Source organism: Pararge aegeria, chromosome 12, assembly GCF_905163445.1.
Source record: "Pararge aegeria chromosome 12, ilParAegt1.1, whole genome shotgun sequence".
NCBI classification, from domain to species: Eukaryota; Metazoa; Arthropoda; class Insecta; order Lepidoptera; family Nymphalidae; genus Pararge; species Pararge aegeria.
Window position 1 is genome coordinate 6,569,633 of NC_053191.1, and position 24,652 is coordinate 6,594,284.

General features: G+C 35.6%; 1 protein-coding gene across 2 annotated transcripts; it reads left to right on the top strand.

Annotated features, from left to right (window-relative positions):
• The first annotated feature begins 303 nt into the window (after positions 1 to 303).
• On the top strand, positions 304 to 24,415 carry LOC120628421 (vacuole membrane protein 1). 2 transcript variants are annotated; one of them, XM_039896784.1, is made up of 10 exons: positions 304 to 462; positions 921 to 1,203; positions 14,534 to 14,634; positions 16,631 to 16,744; positions 17,400 to 17,499; positions 18,463 to 18,644; positions 20,477 to 20,677; positions 21,793 to 22,017; positions 23,462 to 23,760; positions 24,057 to 24,415. In XM_039896784.1, the coding sequence occupies exons 2-9, from the start codon at positions 1,006 to 1,008 to the stop codon at positions 23,721 to 23,723; spliced, it is 1,383 nt and encodes a 460-aa protein (XP_039752718.1). In that variant the 5' UTR covers positions 304 to 462; positions 921 to 1,005; the 3' UTR covers positions 23,724 to 23,760; positions 24,057 to 24,415. The 2 variants fall into 2 exon arrangements, with proteins under 2 accessions (XP_039752718.1, XP_039752717.1); XM_039896783.1 differs by having other exon boundaries at positions 924 to 1,203.
• Positions 24,416 to 24,652: the final 237 nt, after the last annotated feature.

The following is a 24,652-nucleotide window of genomic DNA, read 5'->3' on the forward strand; positions in this document are numbered from 1 at the left end:
GTACCTATAGTCTATGAATTTCTTTGTTGTCTCCGCTGTGTTTATGAATACACGTCAGTATGAAATATTATTGCCATATAAATCATTATTCCCATTAATTCGGCAAGTTTAAAAAAAAATACTTTGTTATCAGTTTACATAAATATATAGCTCATACTATTCGACAGTAAATAATACACTAGGACATTTTTTATGCAAGAAAAGCGATTCCTAAATCTGCTCCTATCAAGATAAATTGCATACAAAATTTAATGATACATAACGAAATGTTAAATAAAAATGGATTACGTGGAGTTTTGAAATTGGAGTGCAGCAACAAAAATTTAGTTTCGCGATAATTTTTGAAAAGGAGTGTGTTATTGTAATTTCAAAATGAATTTCTAGTTTATTTGTCCATACTCACTGAAATATTAGCCTTAAATTGTTTCTGTTATAACTACTTTAACTGGATTTATTTTGGATGTGAGTATTATTTATGTTATCACTTTAATTTTGTTAGGTTAGAAGTTGCATCAATTTATGCTGACTGTTCCGAATGATTTCTAATAATTTAAATTAAGCTTGTTTCCTTAGGGGCTGTCAGTGGCTTTTTGTTTTATATATGCCTAAGCAACTGAGCCTTTAAATCTAATTATTCTAATACACTGCACTTGACCGGACATCGATAAATCGATATTGTAATTAAAGGTAGTTCATACTAAATAGTATATCGTAGATTGGCATTTGAAATTTTGCTGTAAAACGCAAAACATTAAAATTACTTATATCATCCTTACAACAGAACAAATTTAACGTATACGATCTTCGTACAGATATTTATTGAGTAATATTTGTTTGTTATATTTAAGTATTTGTTTACATTTCTTTACGTATCTGTGCAAATTATATTTAGTTATGTGTATATTTATGGTGTTTTCAAGAAGGGAAGAGAACTTTACTGTATGTATTGACTTTGAAGATCTGGGTAAAACAATATAGTGCTCAATTAGTGAACTGTTCAGAATAATGACAAAGTTAGCTGGCACAAGACGTGCACGCAACCAGGCCACGTCTCTTGCTATACCTCGACAGAACTCATTAACTGACAATGGCAAGACCCGCCAAAATCTAAGCCCAGAGACCTTGGCGTCCATGAGTAAGGAGCAACTCAGAGCGGAATGCAGAAAACGGGGCCAACGGACAACAGGCAACAAAAATGAGCTGGTATAATGATGTTTGAGAGTGTCTTTGTGCTTTGTTTTATGTTCAGTTGTTATTGCTAATTTTGTATGTAGTTAAAGTGTTCCTAACTAGTTCATAATAAATTAGCTCAACAGTTTTATTCTAAGCGCTTCCTCTATTGTGGAGTGACTGAAGGTTAATTTTGGTCTTCTTACCTTTGCTGTTATGCAAATGGTTTGGAACTCTTACCTTAGATTAATAGTTATACATTGATTTAGCCAATGAGCCCAATTCTTGACTGTTGTATTATGTAGTTTAATTAAATAAACATACAAAATTTAATACCAAGAAGAGGACTCTTTTAATTTGCTTCATTTATTTTTTATTTAATGTATTTGTTTAGACATCCAGTTAAGTTTATTTTGTATTTAAGCTCAATAGAAAATAAGTAATTAGAAAATCACAAAATATACATTAATTGATCACTTGTCCTGACACTTATACATAAAAGTAAACATATTTTCTATTTTTTTATTGCATGTATGTGTTTTATGTGTAAATAAATGTGCCATTTGGTAATTATTTTGTTATTATAAGCTAAATAGTTTTTCATGAACTGTCCTACTGAAAGAAACTGAGTGAAACAAATATTATTGGTCTCTCTAACTATTGAGGTTTAAAACTAATTTCTGGAAAATAATAAATAACTAGAAAGGGTTACATTTCAGAATTATAAAATGTCAAAGTCGTACTAACAGGACCATCAGTTAATAATTAAAACTCAAATTAAATTCTCAAATTAGCTCGACAAGTATTGTTTGTCATTCATTCAAGTCTGGATTTTGATGGTTGATCTTTTTCTGATGTTGACTTGGATTATCATTAGAAAAATATTGCAGAGCTAATTTGTTCGTTAGATATCATATCCATATATGATCATTTCACAAGTTAGCAACTAAAAGAAATGTAAAAGAATAAAAGCACTGGACAATCTCAGTTATCAGAGTTCTTTTCAGCAACTTAACAGGTTGATAAAGACTCACTTCCAGTACTTGCTGACATTGTTGCCCTTAGTATTCATATTTATGTGCATATTAATATTATAGCCTACAAACTATAGACATCACTAAGTGATCTCTCAATCCTACACACTATAGACATCACAAGTGATCACTTGGTGAACTCTCAATTTTTAGCAAAGGAGCATGTGTTTCAGTCTTCAAAGTATGTATACATAATACAAATGTTTACACTTTTGTAGCACTATAGAGACAGATATTATTTGTTTTTACATTTCTCTCAGCAATAGATTCAGCATAACATAGTTTAACTATGTGGGTGCCCCTTATGATATGAAATTAATCTAAAGTCAATATGGTGGCAATAATTTACAAATTATTAATATATGTTAAGTAGGATATCTATGTTGAGAAGTCTTTTAAAATTAGATTTCATTTAGGATAATAAAAATTTAAATGTTAGTTTTACTGCAATCAACTTTTATAATGCCAACTTCTTAAACCCAACTAGTTTTTCGTATTGCAGTACTTTTTATGTATGTGTGGCCTTCAAACTATAGGCTTACTTTTTGTACTATTTATGCAGCATGTAATATGAATTTTGATATTGATATGTGTAATCAACACGTGTAAATTTCTTATATCAATATGAAATAAGCGCACATAAATCGGAAAATGTATTAGGTATGTTAAAAAGAATACCAACGTTTCGAACGGCTGGTAGGTAATATCGTCGATACAATTTGCGAATCGAATTTATTTCTATGACATAAGCCATCCATTCATAATCCATTAGTCTTGACGTTATCGTGTTTAGATACTCGACAACAACTCTCCGATTGCGAGCGTTTAAATCTCACACTATGGGTGCAAATTGTAATCGACCAGTCGTTTTTATGAGAGGAAGTATTTTAACGTCATAGTAATTTTATCGTGTTTCGATACTTGACAACAACTCTCTGATTGTACCTGTGTATAAGCGAGATTATAATGTTCAAACAAAACCAAAAAAAAAAAAAGGCTGGGGAAATTAAGAATAGGTTGTAAGAAGGAAAGGTGAGGCCTAGATTGCGTGTGGTTGCTTAGAAAATGCCTATTAATTGCTCGTTTAAAGGAACTTAGAGTAAAGATGTGTCAGGAAATATAGATGGCACTATGTCGTGTCGCTTGAATTTTCGCGCGATATTAATAAATGTATGGGCAGTCGCTGCTACCAGTGGTACGCTTGGTATCTTTCCATATATTTGTTTCGAAAATTCGCGCGATGCGAATGTCCTGTGGCCCGCAAGCTACGCTCATGGGGTCTGGCATCTGACATATGTGTTTTACTAAAGGCTCAATTCAAGTTATCTCAAAGCCCTTCTTGAACATTTACATTAAACGCTAGACGGCCAAGCCAAACACAATCAGATTGTGTTCGCGGTGGCGTGCTTTGCGTCTAATTTTCAGCCAATCACAAGTGTCGGCTCAAACGAGCGCCTGCTGTGATTTGTCATAAATTTAAATACCACCAATTGATTGGTTGCATTCTTTATTTAGGACCTCAGCCTAACGCTGATCTAACTGCGCAAGCGCACAAACCGCGCACAAAAAGCATATCGGTCTGTGATATCACACAATAACACGCATAAACAAACACTAAGGCGTGATCAAAACTTTGTATCAAGCCGGATGTAAACAAATCGTGACACCGACCACTCGCCTCTTTGTTTACGAAGTCAAGAAACTCGCTCAATCCAATACTGGCAACCTTTCCTTTGTATCTTAAAATAAATTTAATTATTTCGCATGTACGTATTATATTAGTCACGAATCAAGATACATATTAAACATTGATTTTTCTTCATCGTAATTCTAAGCATTAGTTATATCTCTCTCTCTCTATGGTCGTTCCTTCATGACTGAAGATCGTGGTCCTGGTGAGATCTCAACTTCGCGTTGGTAAACTGTCTCCATCGACTTCTGTTGGAGGCCATTTTTGCGATTTGATAGAAGCGGTCTTAATTTAATTTTTTAGCTGGTCTGCCCATCTTGTTGGGGACCGGCCTCTAGGTCTTTTGCCTTCGATGTTGCCCGTAACTATATTTTTTTCCAGGCTATCATTCCCCCGCCGCATTATGTGCCCGAGCAAACGTTGGTAACATATAGACGAAAGTCGAACACTAACTCTTAGCTGCGCCAGGATAGACACATTTGTGCGCTTGGCTGCCCAGGGTATTCTCAACATGCGCCTCCAACACCACATCTCGAACGCGTCTATCCTTTGCCTTTCTCTTGCTTTGATGGTCCACGTTTCAACTCCGTACATGAATATAGGGAAAATCAGTGTTGAAAGTTATGCCTCGATTTTTCCATATACTGCCAAGCCGTATCATAGAACTTTTCGCCATTGCTATGCGTCTCTTTATCTCCGGCACACAACTACCATCGTTGCATATTTGGGAGCCTAGATAGATGTAATCCTCCACGATGTCTACGGATGGTATATTGGTGGTGTCGAGTAGATTTCCGGAGCGGTCCACTATCATTAACTTGGTCTTGCTCTTATTGATGCACAGACCAAGCTCCAAACTCTCCACTTCAAGTTAGTTATATCACTGCTGGGCAAATGCCTCCTCTTTCATAGGAGAGGGGGATCTTACCCTCCGGGTCACAATTGCAGCGTGTATCGACCCCGAGCATCGATCGGGTTAACAATAAACAGTCGAGGTGAGTGGGAAGGGGACAATGGTTTATTGGATAACTGCCGATTACACAAGATATACATTTTTTTTAACAAAAAAAGAAATCCGACTGTTGTATTATGTATTAACTTACCGCTTACTAAGTTTAAGTAAACTTAAATAATATTTGGTATTACCAGCTTTCAGTCCCGAAAGAATATGCAACTACTACTAACTTTAATAGAAAATTTGAGTGTACCCGATATACTGAATACGCCTTCATTTGCTGTAATTTTTGAAAAGATTCCGAAATCTGATTCTCGAAAAATCATCAGAACTGTATAAAATTTAAATGGGGAATTGAGAATAAACTCCTTTCGAATAAAACAAAGAATTTGCAAATATATAGCCGGAACATACATAAAAAAACATAGGTACATCTGAATTTCCAACTCCTTTTTTTTTTCTTATGTTCGTGGGGAAGAATTTCTAACACCTGGATTAACCTGAATTACGACGACTTGGGTAATAGTGAATTATAGAAATAGAAATTTTTTTGACACGAGCGCTCACAGCATTGCTGTGTTCCAGCATTTAATTACAGGCTCATGAGGCTCAACGCCTCATGTTGACGGAAACTGGGCGGCAATTTATAGGACGTGTTCTTTGCTTGCTTACACCTTTATATATAAAAAAAAATACAGATGCAGTTTTCTCTAAAAGAGAATCCTAGACCAGCACGAAGTTTGGTAAATTGTCCAGGTCCAACCTCGTGCCTCAAAGAGAGCACATTAATTTGTCCGTGCCGGTTATACTATCACGTTATGTGACGTGGTTGCACAACGCTTTAAATGCTTTATTCACAAGACCATTCATAGGCCCACAATGAAGATTTAAACACTTGTCTTATAAAACTGAGTTTGTCGTTGCACGTTGATAAAATTACATTATTATTTCTAACTTTACAATGGAAAGTTGGAGAAAGTAATGTGTAACAACCAAAAGAAAGACCTAACAGTAGCTATATATTGTATCCCATTGAAAGTGAACACGGTCCGCCGCCTCTTTGATTATAGCCCTAGTGCTAAAACCCATCATTTCGCTCCGATGCATTTGTGTATTTTCGAGCTATAGGAATTGTTTAGCCATTCGACCATAAATACGACACGTCAATATTTTAAACAAGCCCGTTCGTGTTGGCGTTTTCTATTACCATCATACAATATCATCCTGTATTAAAAAGATAACTTTATTTATTAAGCAGGGCGGCAAAATATGGATGTGACCAAAAATATTTTAACTTTCAGTGTATAAAATTCAATGATTTTCAAAAATTGCGAAGTTATTGGTTTCATTCTAATGTGGTGTCATTCAGAACGGCAGATCGAATAGAGAAAAATAACGGAGAACGCGCAGCAGCGTTTTCTGTGCTATCATGGTTTCCATCTAATAGGTACTGCGATAACCAAACTGTCCCAGTGTCGGTCGATTGGCGCAGTTGGCAGCGACCCTGCTTTCTGAGTCAAAGGCCGTGGATTCAAATCCCACAACCGGCGTATTGTCGTAATATTTATTTATTTTTACAGTAGTGATTATGGGTAAACCCTCCATTCCGGTGATGCCTTTGAAGCCAGAAGTGGACTGTTATAGGATATTAATGTTTTAAAAATCGAGATGTCGTTGGATTTTAACATTTCTAATTCCTCACGTCTGGTATTGTAGCTATTTACTTTAACATAGCCCTCTGCATCACAGGCTGAGAGGCCCTTTCTTAAGGCACTTGTCAGTATTTATAAATATAATTACTTCAATTAAGCAGTTTAAACTTCCACCCAATATTGTGACACGTTCACGTGATGTGTTAAAGATAATCTACATGAATGGTTAAGAAATAATTCATTGAGTCTTTACAGTGTTAACATAACATATTAAATCAGTGAGTCTTGAAATAAAATTTAAACTACAATACTTTTGTAAGACCGGACCCCATCGTAGCCTGTTTAGGTTGTTTTTTTAAAAATTAGATACCTAATTGACCATAAGGGCAGACTTGCAGTTTGTTCAAAAGCTCTCGATAATGGTCCAGGTCAGGCGGACTAAGGCCGCAGACAAGTACGGATTGGTAGACTTCACACGCCTATGAGAAAGTTATGGAGAACTTTCAGCCTAAGATTTTCTCACGATGTTTTCAGAAAGTGATACTTTATTATTCAATTTAAAAAACCCTTCACAGTTCACACAGGAATTCAAAGTTCTGGTGAAATGGCAATGATTTATTCAATACATTTACATTAAACAATTAGTAAAGTAATAATTTAGCTCCGTTGGCACACCTCGAACCCATAAAACAAGCGTTGATTATCTAAGCATTTTATTTTCTCTTACATCTGAAAAAAAATCGTGTCTTTGATCTTCATGATGTTATTTAACTATTAAATGAGATACAGTTGGATTTTTGTTACTGAGGGAAACTACCATAAGCTTTTGATGTTTTATTGAAAAAGTTATTTATGGAAAACGCGAGACCTAAGAAATCGGCCCGATCGAATAAATTTTAGTGATTTACGTATTTATCTATTTAGGACAAGTATTTTACTACACTTTACAGAAACTTTAGTCATAATGAACAAAACTATACTGCAATGTGAAAAGGCGGTCTTATCACTATTACAATTTCGTATGACCTAGTAAAAGCAGTTGCGTGCACAGCATTTTTGTCCAAGTGTATTGTGTTACAGAATGGAAAACCTTCAGTCAGGTTATAAAAATACTAATGATTAGGCAGTGTTGTTATCTGGAAATGATCGGATATACCTACTTGTTCGTTTTGAAAAACTCACTGCCCTCAAAATAGATTTGTAAGTCAACAATAAATAACCTTAGTCAGTTCTGACCTACTGGCCTACTGATTAAAACACGTAGATCGTTACCAAGGTTGGAATATCATGCAGGCACCCTAAGGCAGTTCATTTGACTTATAAATAGCAGGATATTCTTCTCTTTATTTTTATTCATTCTTATGAAATAAGCCAAATATTGTGACAAACCGTCAAAATGTAATTTTAATCATGTGATTATTTTGTGATTAAATAAAATCAATGATGTACGTAGTATCTTAGCATTTTAATGTCGCTGATATGGTGGAGTTACCACAAAACTGGCAGTCTTGTGACGTTAGCTCAACATGAAGGTAATTATATGTCTGATATTACGGGCACCAGAAGTGTAGCGTAGATTTTGCATCTAAAATACTGAGTCGGGTTGAAAATATGAAATCAAAATATGAAGTCTACTTTGCAGCCTTCGCAAATAAATTAAATAAATATTTTTGATCTGAAACATCTAAACGCGAGGGTAAACCTGATTTTTGGCGTGGCGATACATACCGTCGCGACGCAACGCCACGCTTTATGTACTAGGTATACGCAGACCACACGTCCTACGTAACAGATGTGAGGATAGGCTGTGTTATACTTAAAAAACCTTTTTTTAACAATAAAATATAGCGTTAATTCGGGAAGTGACAGTGTGCAGCCTCTTTCATAGAAAGCAAAATAACAATATGATTGTAATGCTTTATCTTCTCAGGATGCCACATCTGACTCCTGTTGTAATATGTTCTTTTATGCATATTACATATAAAAAACAATTTAGATTTTTCTCATCGGCTAGGCGTCCTGTGACGGCTCACACATTTTATTTATATTTAATTATTGGAAATAGCAGCATAATAAAACGATTGAGATATTAGTTTTGATGGTCATTTTCAATGATTTATATTTTTTGGTACGTATATCACCGGCACGACTAAATAGCATTCTTAAAAGCAACACAGTAAAATACGAACCACCCCACTGGCAGGGACGCCGCCAGCAATATCGCCGATAGCTAGGTCAGTATGAAATTTCAGCGAATAAGCGCAATGAATTTCAGTATAATATTTGAGAGCGAGAAAAATTAATGCTTTTTTTAAAATTTTGGTTCTACTTGGCCTACTTCCAGGTCGTGTCATAAGATGTGAGGTTTTCTGGTAAGAAATTTTCCATTGGAAATTGCTAGTTTTCTACAGAACTATTCTCCTGACTTTTGTTTGTGTCAAGAGGCTCCCGGCGACTCTTTTAAAGTACATACTGTGAAATCATTCATGACACATAATATTATATACGTATAATAACTCTATCACTATTTTATTTGTCAAGTTGTTATGTCTGCCATTCAGCCAGTTTTACTTCTGGTTCTGATAGTGAAAATGTAAACAAATGGCTTTTATTTAATACATGTTCAATGTTGACACAGTTCTTATCTTATTACGTTTTGACAGCGAAGTACAAAGCGGATACGAGGGCAATCAAAGCTAATCTATCGTACCGTTTTACTATCTAAGTATTTACTCTCAATTGATTTAATAGCCTAGTGTTGAAAAAGTAACCAATATAGTCTTATAGTGTTTAGAGGTGTGTCACAGTTTTATCCAGCAACTATTAAAGCTGTAAACCTGTTTCTATATATGTAATATCCCACAGTTGAATAAACTGAAGTATTTGATCATGTAAACATCTTTTTATGACTGATCGTTGTCGCTGGTTCTAGAACGCTTAACAGCGAGGCTATCATTTAAGTAATTTTTTATGACTGATAGTTTTCGCTATTTCACGCGCGATTATTTATAATACTCTATTTTCATTTCATAATTGTTTATGACTGATCATTGTAGCTGGTTGTAGATCAATTAACGGCAACGCGATCATTTCAACAATTGTTAGTAGGCTGATTGTTGTCGCTGTTATACGTGCGCGATTAGCGACGAGGCGATTATTTAAAGAATTGTTTACGACTGATCGTTGTCTCTGGTTATAACGCGATAATCAGCGAGGTGATTATGTGATTGAGGTGGTTTATGACTGATCGTTGGCACTGGTTATAGCGCAATCATCAACGAGCCGATCGTACGTGGTTCAGATGTTTGCCACTATTGTCCATATAATTATTGTTTATGCCTATGGGTTGGTTACGCATGGCCCGCTATAAACAACATTTTAAGCACTTCAGTAGACATCAGTTTGGTGTTTCTGTGATATATATTCTTTATATTTATTCCAAATGTCTTTACGCAAAACGTTCTGGATGTAGCTTTACTTAATTAAAGCATCGGAGTGCTTGCAATAGTGAGTCACATGTAGTAAAACAAACAAACGTTTTCAATTAAGTCTAAGAGCTACATCAGAGACTATGTCAGGTGGCTTTCAAGAATTCACGTCGTCCCTAACTGATACCCGGCGGCCTAATTTAAGTAAGCTTACCCGCAGGCTTTGGTGTTTATTCTCCTTAACTCGGTAAGAAAATAAAAGAAGCGGGAACGATCATTGAATTGCGGGTCACTAGACTGTGTAGTGAGTACGCCACGCGACGATCACGCCACCTCGTTTCATAGAGTACGCTATTTCCGTAATTTAACAAACGCGGCACATAAAAATACAACTTTATTATCTAGGGCGTACGATTAATTATCCTCTATCAGCATACCATTAGGTGTGATTGAATTAATATCAGCTCTATTATTGGCATGCTAAAGTGTAATACTGAATACAAAATTGCAATGTCATTACATTGTTGATCCACGTTGTCGCCTTGGCGTCACACAGTGGGTACGTAGTAAACGTTTAATTTCGCTTTGGCCGGTAGCCATAGTGTCGTCAGCTGTTTGTATCGATTAATTAACGATTTGCTATTACAATTAATGTCAACAATGTCTGAGAGGAACTAGCGCGCGACAATTTTTTTATCCTCAGTAGCGATTACCTATATAATTTAAAGTTTGTTTGAATTCAAGGTTGTTACCGATTTCAACTGCAATTACAACTGTCAAAAATTATTAGTCTTATTTGGCGTGGCCGTGTGGGTCATTCTGTATCTTTTTGACACTAAGAAACCCTGTTGCTTTAGCAAAAATGTTACAGTTCCTCATGCGAGAGTCGTGATTTTTCATGAATCATAAGCTAGATCAGTGTCTAGTAGGTTCAATTTTAATCTACTGTTAAGTTTCTAATTTTAGGATTTTTTTTCATTTTTGTAATCGAGTTCCACATGTAAAATTACCCCAGTCTATATAAAAAACCAATATCAGAATCATACATTTTTGTCAATCACGCTAACTATATACTTAGGTCCACTAAACTAATAAAATAATTACTCCTACTAATATATAATCCTTCCCTTTTTCTCTTTTAAAATCTCGCCAAATACTCCCAAACGCCCGAAGTCACTTCCCGCGCCATCTTTTCTTCCTCCCTTCTCTCTTCTTTTATTTCCAGTCATTCCGTGGCAGCACCGTCTTATCAAATATTAATACTCCAAATCCATGACTGTTTTTATCGAAAGGAGGACTAAGGTGAAGTGAAGAAATGATATTTCTAGATTCATTTTATTGATTTCCATATCATTTTCGTATGGATAATCTAGCTTAGAATGCCATTTTACTATGACGAAAATTCAAGTAACCTTACACATTACGTAATATTATTATCTGCGTCCCTATTGTAAAGTATCAAATAAATACTTATTTCTTGGTAATGAATCTTAATATTTCGATACAAAAAACTATATAGTTAGGTATAATTTTGTGTTTTTATGCGAGTTCTTACTAGAGGTTTCGGTTTCTTTGCCCGTTGTCCGACGACTTCTTGGCTTGACAATAGATAAAATATGGATCTTGTAATTAATTTTCAAGACATCGGTGATACGTTACTTCTATAATTAGTAGACGCTTTCTTGGCTATCGTTTTCTTTTGCAGTTAGGTAAGTATGTGGCTATTTAAATTTAAACTCTATTAATTTACATTGTTGGAATCACGGAAAAATATGTCAGAGATTTTAGTATCAGTTGTTTATATCCATTGATGTGCGCTATTTCAACTAGCTTACAATCAATACAAATTATGTTTTAAAAATAGTAGAAAAACAAATGTGTTTAAAAAAAAATATATGAAATGTATGTTTTTATTTTTTATTTCACTTTACACTAAAAAGTTATCGTATTATGAATAAATGGAGTGTAGGTCAAACTATCTAGGTTATACAACATTATAATTTAACTAAACAAAATATAATAGTAAATTGAATTTTCTATTATCAAAATACTTGTAGGTACTCATAATATTTGTTTTACTACATACGAAACGGAACTTGTAACCAAAAAACATTTCAATATTAATCTGGAGTTCGGAAATTCGTCGTGTTTATATCCATTCCTCTGAGAGCACGCCCGCATCAACCCGCTTTAAAGTAGCATGGTGGGTCTATGCTTTAAGATCACCCCGATAAAAGAGGCCTACGCCCAGCTACTAATGCTGATGATGGACAGTAGTCTTGGTGACATATGAATGGTTCACGGAAAGCCAACTTCAGTCCGGCCAAGTAAGATACTGCAAACTGAGGGCTACCGTTACCGTTACTACGGTCGCTTAAAACTTCATTATTTCAAAATGAAGGTTGTATGAGACATACCTTGGCGTCTCTCAAATGTGAACTTTAATCCTGAAACAAGAGTTTAAATTTTTTTAAAGTAATACTTCTTTAAGCTATGATAGTTAGCCCCTTGACCGACAACCAACAGCGATTGGCCTCTAACGAGAGTGAAGTGAAACGAGAGAGCGACGCGCAAAGCTGTTTTTGAAAGTGAAACGTATTTAGTGTGATGTCACAGTTCGGTCATGTCTCCTCTGATGGGATAAACGTGTGCCGCGGTAACCGTAAAACCTCCGTAACATTTCATTTTACATATTACCGCGAAACGTTAATTCCGTTGAAAGAAAGCGATAAAACTTTGTATTGCTCCGGTACTTATTTGTGCACGTTATCGTTTCTTTGTGAATTGCTGCACATACGTTTGATTTTATTCAAGGTGACGTTGTACTGTTAATTATTAATTCATTATTACTGCATATTAAATGGATAGAAGTAGGCGTTAGTTTGCGGAAGTTCATTATATAAAATTATCATAAATATTAATTATATTATCATTTCTTAAATCTTTAAAAACTACGCCACAAAGATTTTATTTCTCATTTATCCGTGTCGGTCCAATCTTTTGCATTTTCAATAGTAGCTAATAAGTATAGTTTTATAATTTTTATATTGTTTTAACCTACACATGGATGAAATATCATTTTATTTGGGGCTAAGTGGTCCAAGCGGTCAGGCCGCGATTGCCAGAGAGTCGCAGGTTCAAATCCTGTCGGTACCGAAAAAAAACTCATACAGTTTTAAATCTGTGACCATTAACTTGAAGTTACGACAACGACGGATAAGGAGATATTTTACGAGGGAAAGTATTGAAAACTACCTTACAACAAACAATTTCTAAACGCATAATGGTATTTACACAGTAAGAATAAAAACCCGCATGTTACCTAAGTCATCTTTATTTGGCGATATTTTAATTGTTTACATTATATAAGTACTTTATTGTTTTATTTTAGCACCTAGACAGTTAGTTGCATGCAGTTTCACAATTCATATAAATAATTTATTAAGGATAAGAATTTTAAGTTGGCACATAAAACTTAAACTAAACTGGTAGGTTTGGTAAAACGGAATTGGTTTAATTCTGTTGCACACAAATCCCTACATCACAGCTCTAAATTGACAGGTCAATGAGTTCTGTGCTAAAAGGGTAGCTCTTTTAATGGTCCTGTCAATTTAGATTAGCTTAGAGATTTAAGTTTAACAGAATTTGTAATACTTTTTTTTATAAATCTTAAGATTTGCCGTGAGGGTTATATCTTGTGCATGTATTTAAAATTTTCGATGTATTATTCCGGAAAAAAAATCTTATCTATGCACAAAGTTATATTATCCAAAAACAAACATCAAAAAATCATTCGCTTATGGACACTTAAGCCAATAAATGCCTAACCTTAGTCGTAGAAAATCCTTAAACAATTTCTAATCTTAAACTGATTTGTTTTTGGAATTTTACTAAGCTGTATTTGTCCACCTTTTACGAAACACGTAAAATAAATTGTTTTTTTAAAAGCCAAATTTGAGAAAATTCCGCAATCGTTCTCGAAAAATAGAACAAAACAGATATCATGAGAGCACTGCAGCTCGTTTCCTTCTTTAGACAGCCATGATTAACAAAGCTATGCCATGAAAATTACACGTCAGTACTATCTTCATTATATAGGAACAACCAACAGATAACAGTAGAAAAGGATTTCTTTTTATTTCGATAAACTTCAGTTTGTTTCAAGCCTAGTAGAAACTGGGTTCTAATTGAAACCAATAAACAAACAATAATTATATAGTTTTTCGAGGAACGACACGACACGACACTCGACACGATTACGACTTTAGATAGCTTTGAGCAAAAGAAACAAAAACTCTTACTTAAAATCGCTTTTTTACATGTATGCGTGTATGTCAATTAATTAGTATTGTTTTAATATTATCTAGGTCCTTTTTTATTGCTATAGTAATTCGTGTCACTATAAGTGACCTTCAATATATACACACCTGATTAGTTGGTTGTCACTGTGTATTTTTTAATAACATATTTGTACAGTTTTTTTCTTTCTAAAAGTATTGATTTGTTGAAAAAGTTGTGGCAAAACAGTTTTTTTACTGGTACTTTGTGATTACTTTTTTTTTAAATCATTTATTTTATGGATCACGTTCCAATTTTGACTACAGCTTGCCCGTCTCGGGTACTACAAGCTGGCGGCCGCAGAGCAAGTGAAGACGGAGCAGCGCCCGCGCAACGGATTGCATCCCATACATCCGAAGGAGATCAAGTTAGTACATAATTTATTTATTTTTTAATTTAAGCAATTAAATATCACTTGTTTTAACGGTGAAGGAAAACATCATGAGGATACCTCATGCCTCGGTGTCCTCCGTAATGTTCTAAACCGTTCTCATTCTCAGAGATCTAAAAATCGTTCTTAACAACAGGTCATTTTAGCTACCTTGGAGACATACTTACTTAAGTTATTTGGTTTTGGGATATTACGAACGACTGCTCGTCTCAACCGTTCAGTAAGGCTCTTTATTGGTGAAATAACCACCTTCTTTCGGTTAAATAAGAGAAAATGTGTAATTCCCTTCTAATCACAATTTCGAAAGTCTTGAGAGTCTCAGTCTAAGTTACATAATTCCTGAATCAATCGGATATATTTCTCTTCGCATCAGACAGATCTAGAAATTCATTAACTCGCTCACTATAAACAAAAGATTATCTATGAGTATCTACAGAACGCTAGACTTCGCGGTGACCGGTTTAATCAGTCTATTACAAAAAGTTCAGGACGGCTAGTATTACAGCATGGCAGGAAGCATTTTGCTCCCCGGGGATAGAATCAAATTATATCCTCTCCCGAAGCTTTACCAACAGCTCTCCGAGCATTGGCGCATGTGCGCAAATAATATTAATATACCTGTTGCCGTGCTCTGACAGTCAGCCATGTTAATTTTATTAATTTTGTCTAATGCCTACGCTAGCCGTGCAGCTGTAGTTATCATACCATAGCGTGTTGCATATTTTATGTGTCACAATAGGATGTCACCATTAGATTCGTTTATTCGGGTACACAGAGAGCAATGAACTTTTCATAGAGGGGACCTCAATCGAGGACCTAGGTTACGTTACGTCACTCAATTGTAGAACTTTTTTCTTCTAACATACATGTCCATCGTAATATTCTTAATGCGACAGTCTGTCTGTTTGCTCGTTCGTTACTTATGTTCGGTCCAACCTTTATAACCTTTATTAACTTGTATCATCTAATTAAACGAGATTTATCCAGAATGATTGAGGTTATCCGGAGGATTTAACAAAAAATTAATTTAAACTTATCTCGGTTAAATCTTGCATAGAAATAGTCTGCATCCCAGATATGGACATTTAATCCCCGCAAAATAAAGGTATCCTGCGGGATACTGGGGATAAAAACCAGGATAAAGTCGCAGGCAACATCTAGTATTGTGTAGGTTATTCCACGTATTGTATGCTAAATATTTACACCCTTTGAATTAAAAAGGGTGTAAAAAAGGGAGGCTTGGGGAAATTGTCTGAGGATACTAGACATGGTAGGGGAGGGTTCGTGCTTCAAGAAACACAAGGTAAGTTGTACTTGTAGCGCTTTGTAGCTAATAGGCTTTTGAACCCTTTCCTTCTATAACGTCAGAATAGATACGCAGTGTTTTGTCACACTTGCGGTACCGTTCAAATGTCCGAACGTATTCCAACGCTACACCATGTTTAGGAGCGGAGGTACAGAAATCTCTAAATAGGTTTCGTTATAACTCCTGCTAGACAAGTTTCAGGTGACTTAAATATATATTACGTTTATCGAGGTGTTTGTTTAAAAATCTCGGAATCAAATTGATTTTACTGAGTTACGACTCTGAGCGACTTTCTTCAAAGTGCCTTTTTAATGTAAATTTTATTTAAGGAAGCTGTGCTATTATAACCTTTTGGTTTCGGCCTCCCGTCCGCCCTTAGTAATATAAATTTTAAATATAATGATTACAGGAAAAGGTATTTAGCTAAATTAAGTTAAATATTTGAACACAAAAAAAAAATGTTAAAGTTGTTGATTTACAAAAGTGCTTGTTTTGTATTATTACTTTCATTAATTTATTCAAAGTAATTGGATTCCGAGGCCAAACTCCCCGTTCACTCTACTATGTAGATTAATCGATTTTACCCTTGGATTGTCTTCAAAGATTCGGACAAAATATTACCATAGGCCTGTCATCTTTAGTTACAATGATCATGTGGTTTTTCAGAAGTAAAGTAGTACCAATGGACACGGAGAGTCTGGTGCTATGGCGGAAACCTTTCACAACGCTCGAGTACTTCGTTCGGGAATTGTTTATATTATGCTCCACGGGTCTTAAAAGGTCAGTTTCGTTAATTAATACTTAAGGATAACTGTATACCTACTGATAATTTATTTGAAATAATGGAATCTTCGGCTTCGGGTCTTCGGGTTCGGTCTCTCTCACAGCACACACATCTAAAGTGACTAAACCTGCATGCCTGAGAGCTGTCTATAATTTTTTCAAAGGCGTGCGGGGTCCACCAATGCGCACTGGGCCAACATGGTGGACCACGTGAGTGCCTACACCCTTCTCATTGTAGAAGACCCGTGCCTTGACATGCGTTAAGGTTATATTGACATGTGCTGATCTAACCTTCAATTATTCTGTTTAATAAATGAAAACATTTATAAAATGTGAAAGTGATATTAATTTACTTTAAATAGAATATAAAGTGAAATAGTGAATATTAAATGAAATGGCGGAGTCCCAGGAACATTTTACTCTTTCATCAATAAATAATAATAAAAGTTTTAAAACCAACGCGCGTAAAGGTTACGCACACACTTTTTTCCTTTTGAGAGCTACCGCTGCGTGCGTTGTATGTATGACAGAGTTGTTCTCCTTTAAAAGTGCTAAAAAAAAGTCTGCGGCAGCATGTGTTTATCTTTTAAGGTTTACTTATACGCGGATGAAATCGCGAGGCACCGCTAGTAATTAAAATTATTTGTTACAGATTATTAGCGTACAAATTTCTAGCATTAGCAACAGTATTGATGATCTCATGCACAGCTGTGTCGTATTATATAAGTGGACCCCACCAACCGTATGTACAGGTAAATCCGATTTAAATTTTTTTTATTGATTTATTCGAGTACAAGTTGGCCCTTGACTGCAATCTTTCTTTCTATTTTCTTACCGACCTGTAGTTTTAAAAATTATTTATAAATCTGTATACTGTTATAGTCAAATTCAAATTTAAAAATGTTTTATTCATGTAGACCTTATCACAGACACTTATGAAGCGTTCATACATTTAACATGTTACACTAATGTTAGTGATGGTGATAACTGTACTCGTTAACTTAAAGCTAAAGCTAGGAGGGTTCCAGATGCGCCCTGTTCTAAGAAGAGCCTTACTTAGCCAGGTTTTTTTTGTTATCACCGTCTCAAAGTCGAGTTAAGACTATGAAGTTAGAGAAATTCAAAAAAACATTTTATATAAACTTTGAACTTATTGAGAGACATCTCTAGGATTTCATCTGGAAATTTGTTATAAAATGATATATAAAGTGGAATAGTTTTTTGTTTGTTTGTTTACTTGAACGCGATGATCTCAGGATGTACTGGTCCGGTTTGAAAAATTCTTCGTGTTGGATAGCCCGTTTATCGAGGAAGGCGATAAGGCCATATTGTCATCACGCTAAGAGCGTAGCACCAATGAACAATTTTCCAAAATCGGGGGTTTTTTCTCCTTTTCAGAGCTGTTTTTTAATTGACATGTTCATTAGTAGATGGTTAAGTGAGGCCTCGTTGGTCTAGTGATTAGTTTGTTCAACTGCGGATCAAGGTCATGGGTTCGAATCCCAGGTCGGCCAAAAAATGTTAGGTTTTGCGTACTTTCTGTTAAAGAATTTTCAATACCAAACCATAATAAGCTGTCGGTCCTGGTTACTATCACTTATTTGTGATGATAGGCGTTAAGCCCACCAACCCGCATTGTAGCGGCATGGTGGGTCTTAGCTCAGAAATCGTCCTGTGTCCTTCAATGGGATGAACATGACGTATTTTTTTTTCAGGAAATTGTACTAACGCTAGCGTGGTGGGGCTGGTGGGTTATACTTGGTGTGTGCAGCTCAGTAGGACTCGGTACGGGGCTCCATACGTTCCTTCTGTACCTTGGCCCGCATATCGCGCGCGTAACACTAGCCGCTTACGAATGCGGGGGCTTAGACTTTCCTTCACCGCCTTATCCTAACGAGTAAGTACCTCCGTGGTATATATTATATGTAATTGGGATTCATCGATGCTTGCAACTGATTGTTTAGGGCATGGAAAGAAGCGCTCTATACATTTATTTTCTACCTGGGGTCGGTAAATACGAGCGACAATGGCTTTTGCATAAGAAAATAGCGACCTTGACTTTCCCGAGCCATACAATAATGAGTAAGTACTTCCGCATTATGTGAAGACATTTAAGAACTTTTTATATTCTTCATTCATTCATTGTTTAGCTTATGACTGCAAATTCACGTTATGTTAAATGATTGTTATATAATTTAAGATAGTAGCGGGCTAATCCTTTAGGCAATTGCGTGCATAGAGGGTATGCACATTGCACACGGTAGAGCAGATGATATAAAATGAATAAAATCTCCAGTACAGGTTATAAAGAGTTTATGGTTGGCTTTTTATAACTCTTACAACGCCTATCCCTATTTTTTTTATAACCCGTACTGGAGATTTTTATAATTTTATATTATACTAACGTACCCAGCCCGCTTCGCCGGGCTAGATTTTGTTTTATTTTATTTAAACAATAAAATTACATCATTTAATTCTTAATTTAAGTCTCATAATATATTAAATCATTTATTTCTCTCCGTATTCATTCTCTTCTATTCTCTTCTCGAGCGGGTGAAGATCATTGTCTTCACCCATGTACACCCAACAATAGAATATCATCATAGTAAATAAAAGCTGTATTTGACAGTTTGACAATTCAAAAATAGGAGTGCTCCGATCGTCACCAAACTTTACAGGATTACTCGCCAGGTCAATCCGGAGATTCCCTGAAAGTTTCATTGAAATCGGTCCAGCCGTTTCGGAGCCTATACGTAACATACCCACACACTTTCTCTTTTATATATATAGATGCCTGCTTAGTGCATACCCTGTGCATACCACTGCCGTTAGGGATATGATATTTTTATGTATATTATACTTCTGACTACGCAACATCTTGTCGGGACGCTTTATCAGTTGACGGCCTGTCTTTGTCGTTGGCAACCATACCACAAAAAATTCCTAAGTGCCCTACCGGGGGTCGAACCGGGCCGACACTGCTTACCAATGCGCCATAGAGGTCGACTATATATAGGTTCTTTATCTGGCTCTATAGGGCACGGAAGGAAGCTCCACACGTGCTCTATACATGCCCTGAGTACCAGGGCTCTTAAGGTGCCGAGTGCCGCTAAGTAAAGTCGAAAGTACTAGAACTATAAGTAATTTATGAAGTTCTAAAAATCGATAAAAATATAATATATTCTTGACTATATTTTTTACCGAACGGTTGTCCGCGTTTCAAACAATTCTATGGGGAAAAAAATTAACTTCATTCTAACGAACATTTTTAGTACGTATTAAACTTAAAATTATAATACTGATAAATAGTAAGTGAAATACTCTTGTTTAAAAAAAAAAGTAAAAATTAACTAGGTTGTCCTGCCCTGTAAATCAGCGCCACCTACCGGGTCCAATTGTGTTTTATAAACCAACAAGGAACCCGTTGAAATGTACACACAACATTTCATCAAAATCGTTCCAGTTATTTAGGAGGAGATACGTAACGAACACACGTATCGAAGAATTGTATATATTAGTATTTTTCTCACCGTTTTAACCTTCCCTAGACAACCACGAATATTATTAGACCTAAGTTAAACAAATCGGTCTAGCCGTTCTCGAGTTTAGTGAGACTTACGTACAGTAATTCATTTTTATATACATAGACAAATTATAATGATATTTCGTTAAGTACAAGTATAAAAATATTTTATTCAAATCTTAAACTAATGAGACATTTCCTTGCAGCATAATATGCCCCTCCGAAATCGACCCCAATAACGTAGTGACGATATGGAATATAATGGCTAAGGTGCGGATAGAGTCAATGATGTGGGGCATGGGAACAGCATTGGGTGAACTGCCTCCGTACTTTATGGCGAGGGCGGCCAGGCTTTCCGGTGGCAGTGTTGCTGAGCTGGCTGAAAAAGATGACTCGAGGACTGGAAGGTATAGATATTTTGTTTTTTTTTTCTACCACAGTACACATATCGGCGTCTAGCCCTAAAGTAAACGTAGCTTGTGTTATGGATACTAAATAACAGATGAATAGTATAGGTACATAAATACTAATAAAATACAGATAAACACCCAGACACTGAAAATTATTCATGTTCATCAAACAAACAGTAGTGGAAATCCAACCCACGCTACGGTCTTGGCTCCGGAAAGCAGGGTCACTGCGCACTGCGCCAATCGACTGTCAATTGACTTCAACATTGAAAAATATTTGTCTTTTTTTTTTTTTTCACTTCAACAAATTTAGCCTTGGCTATTTTATACATCAGGGTCGTTACTCCAAACCAGTACAATACACTTGCGACTGTCAAGTAATATTATTAACCAAAAAGGAGGAGGTTCAATTCGGTTGTTTTTCCACGCCACGCCTGTACTCTCTAAAGGCACGCACTTTTTCTATCAAATGTTTACTACATTTGATAGAAAACGTGCGTTAGTTAGTGCAAAGATTATCGCGACTGAAAGGAGCTATTTGTAGAATAAAGCATTCAATCTTTTGATAATTATTGAATGCTACAAATCTTCTAAATCTAAATCTTTTGATGAAAAAATATTTGTAGGTATAAAATTAACAATAATAGTCCGTTTTTTTTGTTAAAATATTTCTCTTGTCAAACGTTCTTTTAACTTTATCGCACAAGAAAAAAATACAATCTACAAAAGACGAACTTAATGCTGAGCATTTTCTGCCAGTCAACTTTGCTGTACTAAAAAAAAACATTCGTAAAAGGCGCAAAAAAAAAAGATTTATAATTTTTTTATTTTGTTATTCTAATCTCATCTGTTGATGCTGCAGTCTAAAATAGTAACTTGTTAGGGGTGAGACAGTTTGATTAAACCACTGCCCCAAATTGGTTTCTACGCAATATCGCACCGGAACAATAAATTACTTAGCTAACAATTATAAAACAAGATAACAAAATGGCAGACATAACCACCACGGTTATGTTAACCGTAACATAAAAAACTAATTGTCATGCCATGGCCATTCTAAGAGAGTAGTTTATGTAAGGATAGTTTTTATTTCAACTTCTTATGTATTTCAGGGCAAAAGTACTCGTCCAAAAGCTGGTGCAAAAAGTGGGATTCGCGGGTATTCTGGCTTGTGCTTCGATCCCAAACCCCTTGTTCGATTTGGCTGGTCTTACGTGCGGTCATTTCCTGGTGCCTTTTTGGACTTTCTTCGGGGCCACTCTACTTGGGAAGGCTGTTATTAAAATGCACATACAGAAGATGTTTGTGATCATCGCTTTCAATGAAACTCTTGTTGGGTAAGTTCAGTTACTTCATAATAGAAAATTCAAATTCAAATTCAAATTCATTTATTTCAAGTAGGCCTACTTTATAAGCACTTTTGAAACGTCAAGTATGTATATTTGTAGTGACTCTACCACCGGTTCGGAAAGCAGGTTCTACCGAGAAGAGCCGGCAAGAAACTCAGTAGTTGCTCTTTTCCAACATCAACATTTACAATCATTTTGCTATCTTGCGAGAGATGAGAGCGAGGCTGGCTGCTTCCAATCTACTTTGTCATTGAGGAATTCATCAAATGTATAGTAACCTCGTAGTACTAGATGCGTTTTTACACATTTTTTAAATCTATGCATTGGTAGGTCAAGAATTTCCTTGGGAATCATGTTGTAAAAGCGTATACTCAACCCCTATGCAGATATCACTAGAAGTTATATTAGTTAGATTCCATTCTCATCAATATAAACCACTAAAAAGTACAGTTAAGTAGGTCCAATTTTGGGAACGAGTTGAGCCGCCGAATCCAACTCGTATGGGCAGAAACTCCGTGACATATTATTGTCCAAAGGTCCATATTACAATGAGACACTTTGAGAGATTGATGATGGTAGGTGTATGTGTCACTTAGAAACAAGAGATTACACATTGCTTTTTTTTTAGTGTTTATGCATATATGACGGCCGATTGGCGCAGTTTGCATCGACCCTGCTTTCTGAGTCCAAGGCCGTGGATTCGATTCCCACAACTGGAAAATGTTTGTGTGATCAGGATGAATGTTTTCAGTGTCTGGGTGTTTATATGTATATACTAAGTATTTATGTATATTATTCATATAAATATTCATCAGCTATCTTAGTACCCATAACACAAGCTACGCTTACTTTGGGGCTAGATGGCGATGTGTGTATTGTCGTAGCATATTTATTTATTTATTTTCAATCTAATGTTTAAATGCATGTTATTATATGCATACAAAATTAAATTTAGTAAGGATTTAATTTTTAGAGTTTCTGCACATATAAAATGTTAAAAATGTATTACTTATAGTTTTTGCAGACATACCCTAGCTTGCAGAGCAATTAGAATAAAAGTCTTTTTTCATATTAATATCGGCTCTTCTTAGACCACGGCGCGTTTGGAACCCTCGTAGCTTTAGGTTTTATTTGGCGAACAAGTGAAACAACGAAGTAAAATATATTATGTATTATGAACGCTTCATAAGTGTCTGTGGTAGGCCTACATGAATGTAGAATACTAGCGGAACCGGCAGTTGTCGTTTTGAGTATTTTTCACACCGTTTAAACATTCCCTGGACTTCCACGAATATTTCAACACCTATATTAGCCAACTCGGTCCACTCGTTCTCGAGTTTTAGTGAGACTAACGAACAGCTTTTCAATTTTTATATATTTAGATTTGAAATTTTAATTTATCATTTAAACCCCTAAAATGTATTACTTACAGACAAGCCCTCGCTTGGGTCGAAAGGATACCGTACATCGGACCGAAACTAGAAGCGCCATTACTAGAGTTTCTTCGCAACCAAAAGGCGCGCCTACACAAAAAAGATTCCAACCTACCTGAAAACCAAGGGTCTATACTATCGAGTCTTCTAGAAAAATTCGTATTAGCAATGGTATTATATTTCGTGGTGTCGATAGTGAATGCGTTGGCGCAAAATTACAGCAAACGAGTGGGCAAAAAGAAGGGCAAGAAGAAGGAATAGGGCACGAAAACGCCGGGCGATGCATGTTGTGGTCTCGGTAAGTTACTAATGTAGCTATGTATCCCTAGTATTAGTGAATAATGGAAGGAGATTCCTTAGCTATCTATCCCATTTTTTATATATTTTTTTACTAGTTTATATCATTTCATCTTGTTTGGGAGTCATTTTATCGTCTACCGTCGAATAGGTGGCATTGCGCCACCACCATTAGTATTCCTTTGTTTTTCGATTTAAAAAGTTTTTCGAGTTTCATTGTGAGGAAAGTAATTTACGAAAGTTTTATATTGGACATATATTTTATAATGGCATTATATTTTGTTTTATGTTTCGCAGCGCGGCGACGTACAACTCGAACGCGCGTGCGGTAGTACTGGCGTGCGTCAACTGACAATAGTGAAAGTTACTAGTTACATCCGTGCGCTGACCGCGAGATGCCTTAACACCTTGTCGATGGAGTTGCTTGTTAGCTTAGGTGTATGTGTTAACTGGTCAACAATGAGTTATGGCGATTAGGTAATAGGGTATTTGTTAATAGATTTCTGTGGATAACTTTTCATTGGTCATTAAAAACAATATGAACAAAAAGTAGGATATAAACAATCGACTTACTAGAATCAAAGAGCAATCTGCTAAGTTTCATGAAGGCTTCTTCTCGGTAGAATTTGCCTAACCGGTGGTAAGGTGAAAAAAACTGTTTTGACATTTCAAAAGTGCTTATAAAATAGTTATACTTGAAATAAATGAATTTTTGCGCTCAATTCAAAATATGAATAATTTGTTACTGAAAGAATAAAACTGCTGTGATTAGACGTAAAGTAAAATATTTACTTACTAGTTTAGACTCCCCACGTTGTTCCGATTCAATGTAGGTCTTGAATTTTTTAGTCTATAATAGATACAACTTAGAACTTTAACAAATACCCTATTTG

Excerpts from the sequence above, each read along its gene's own strand:
- LOC120628421 (XM_039896784.1), top strand. The coding sequence starts at position 1,006 with ATGACAAAGTTAGCTGGCACAAGACGTGCACGCAACCAGGCCACGTCT. Across the intron at positions 17,500-18,462 it reads CCCACCAACCGTATGTACAG|GAAATTGTACTAACGCTAGC; the intron begins GTAAATCCGATT and ends TTTTTTTTTCAG. Across the intron at positions 22,018-23,461 it reads TTCAATGAAACTCTTGTTGG|ACAAGCCCTCGCTTGGGTCG; the intron begins GTAAGTTCAGTT and ends TATTACTTACAG.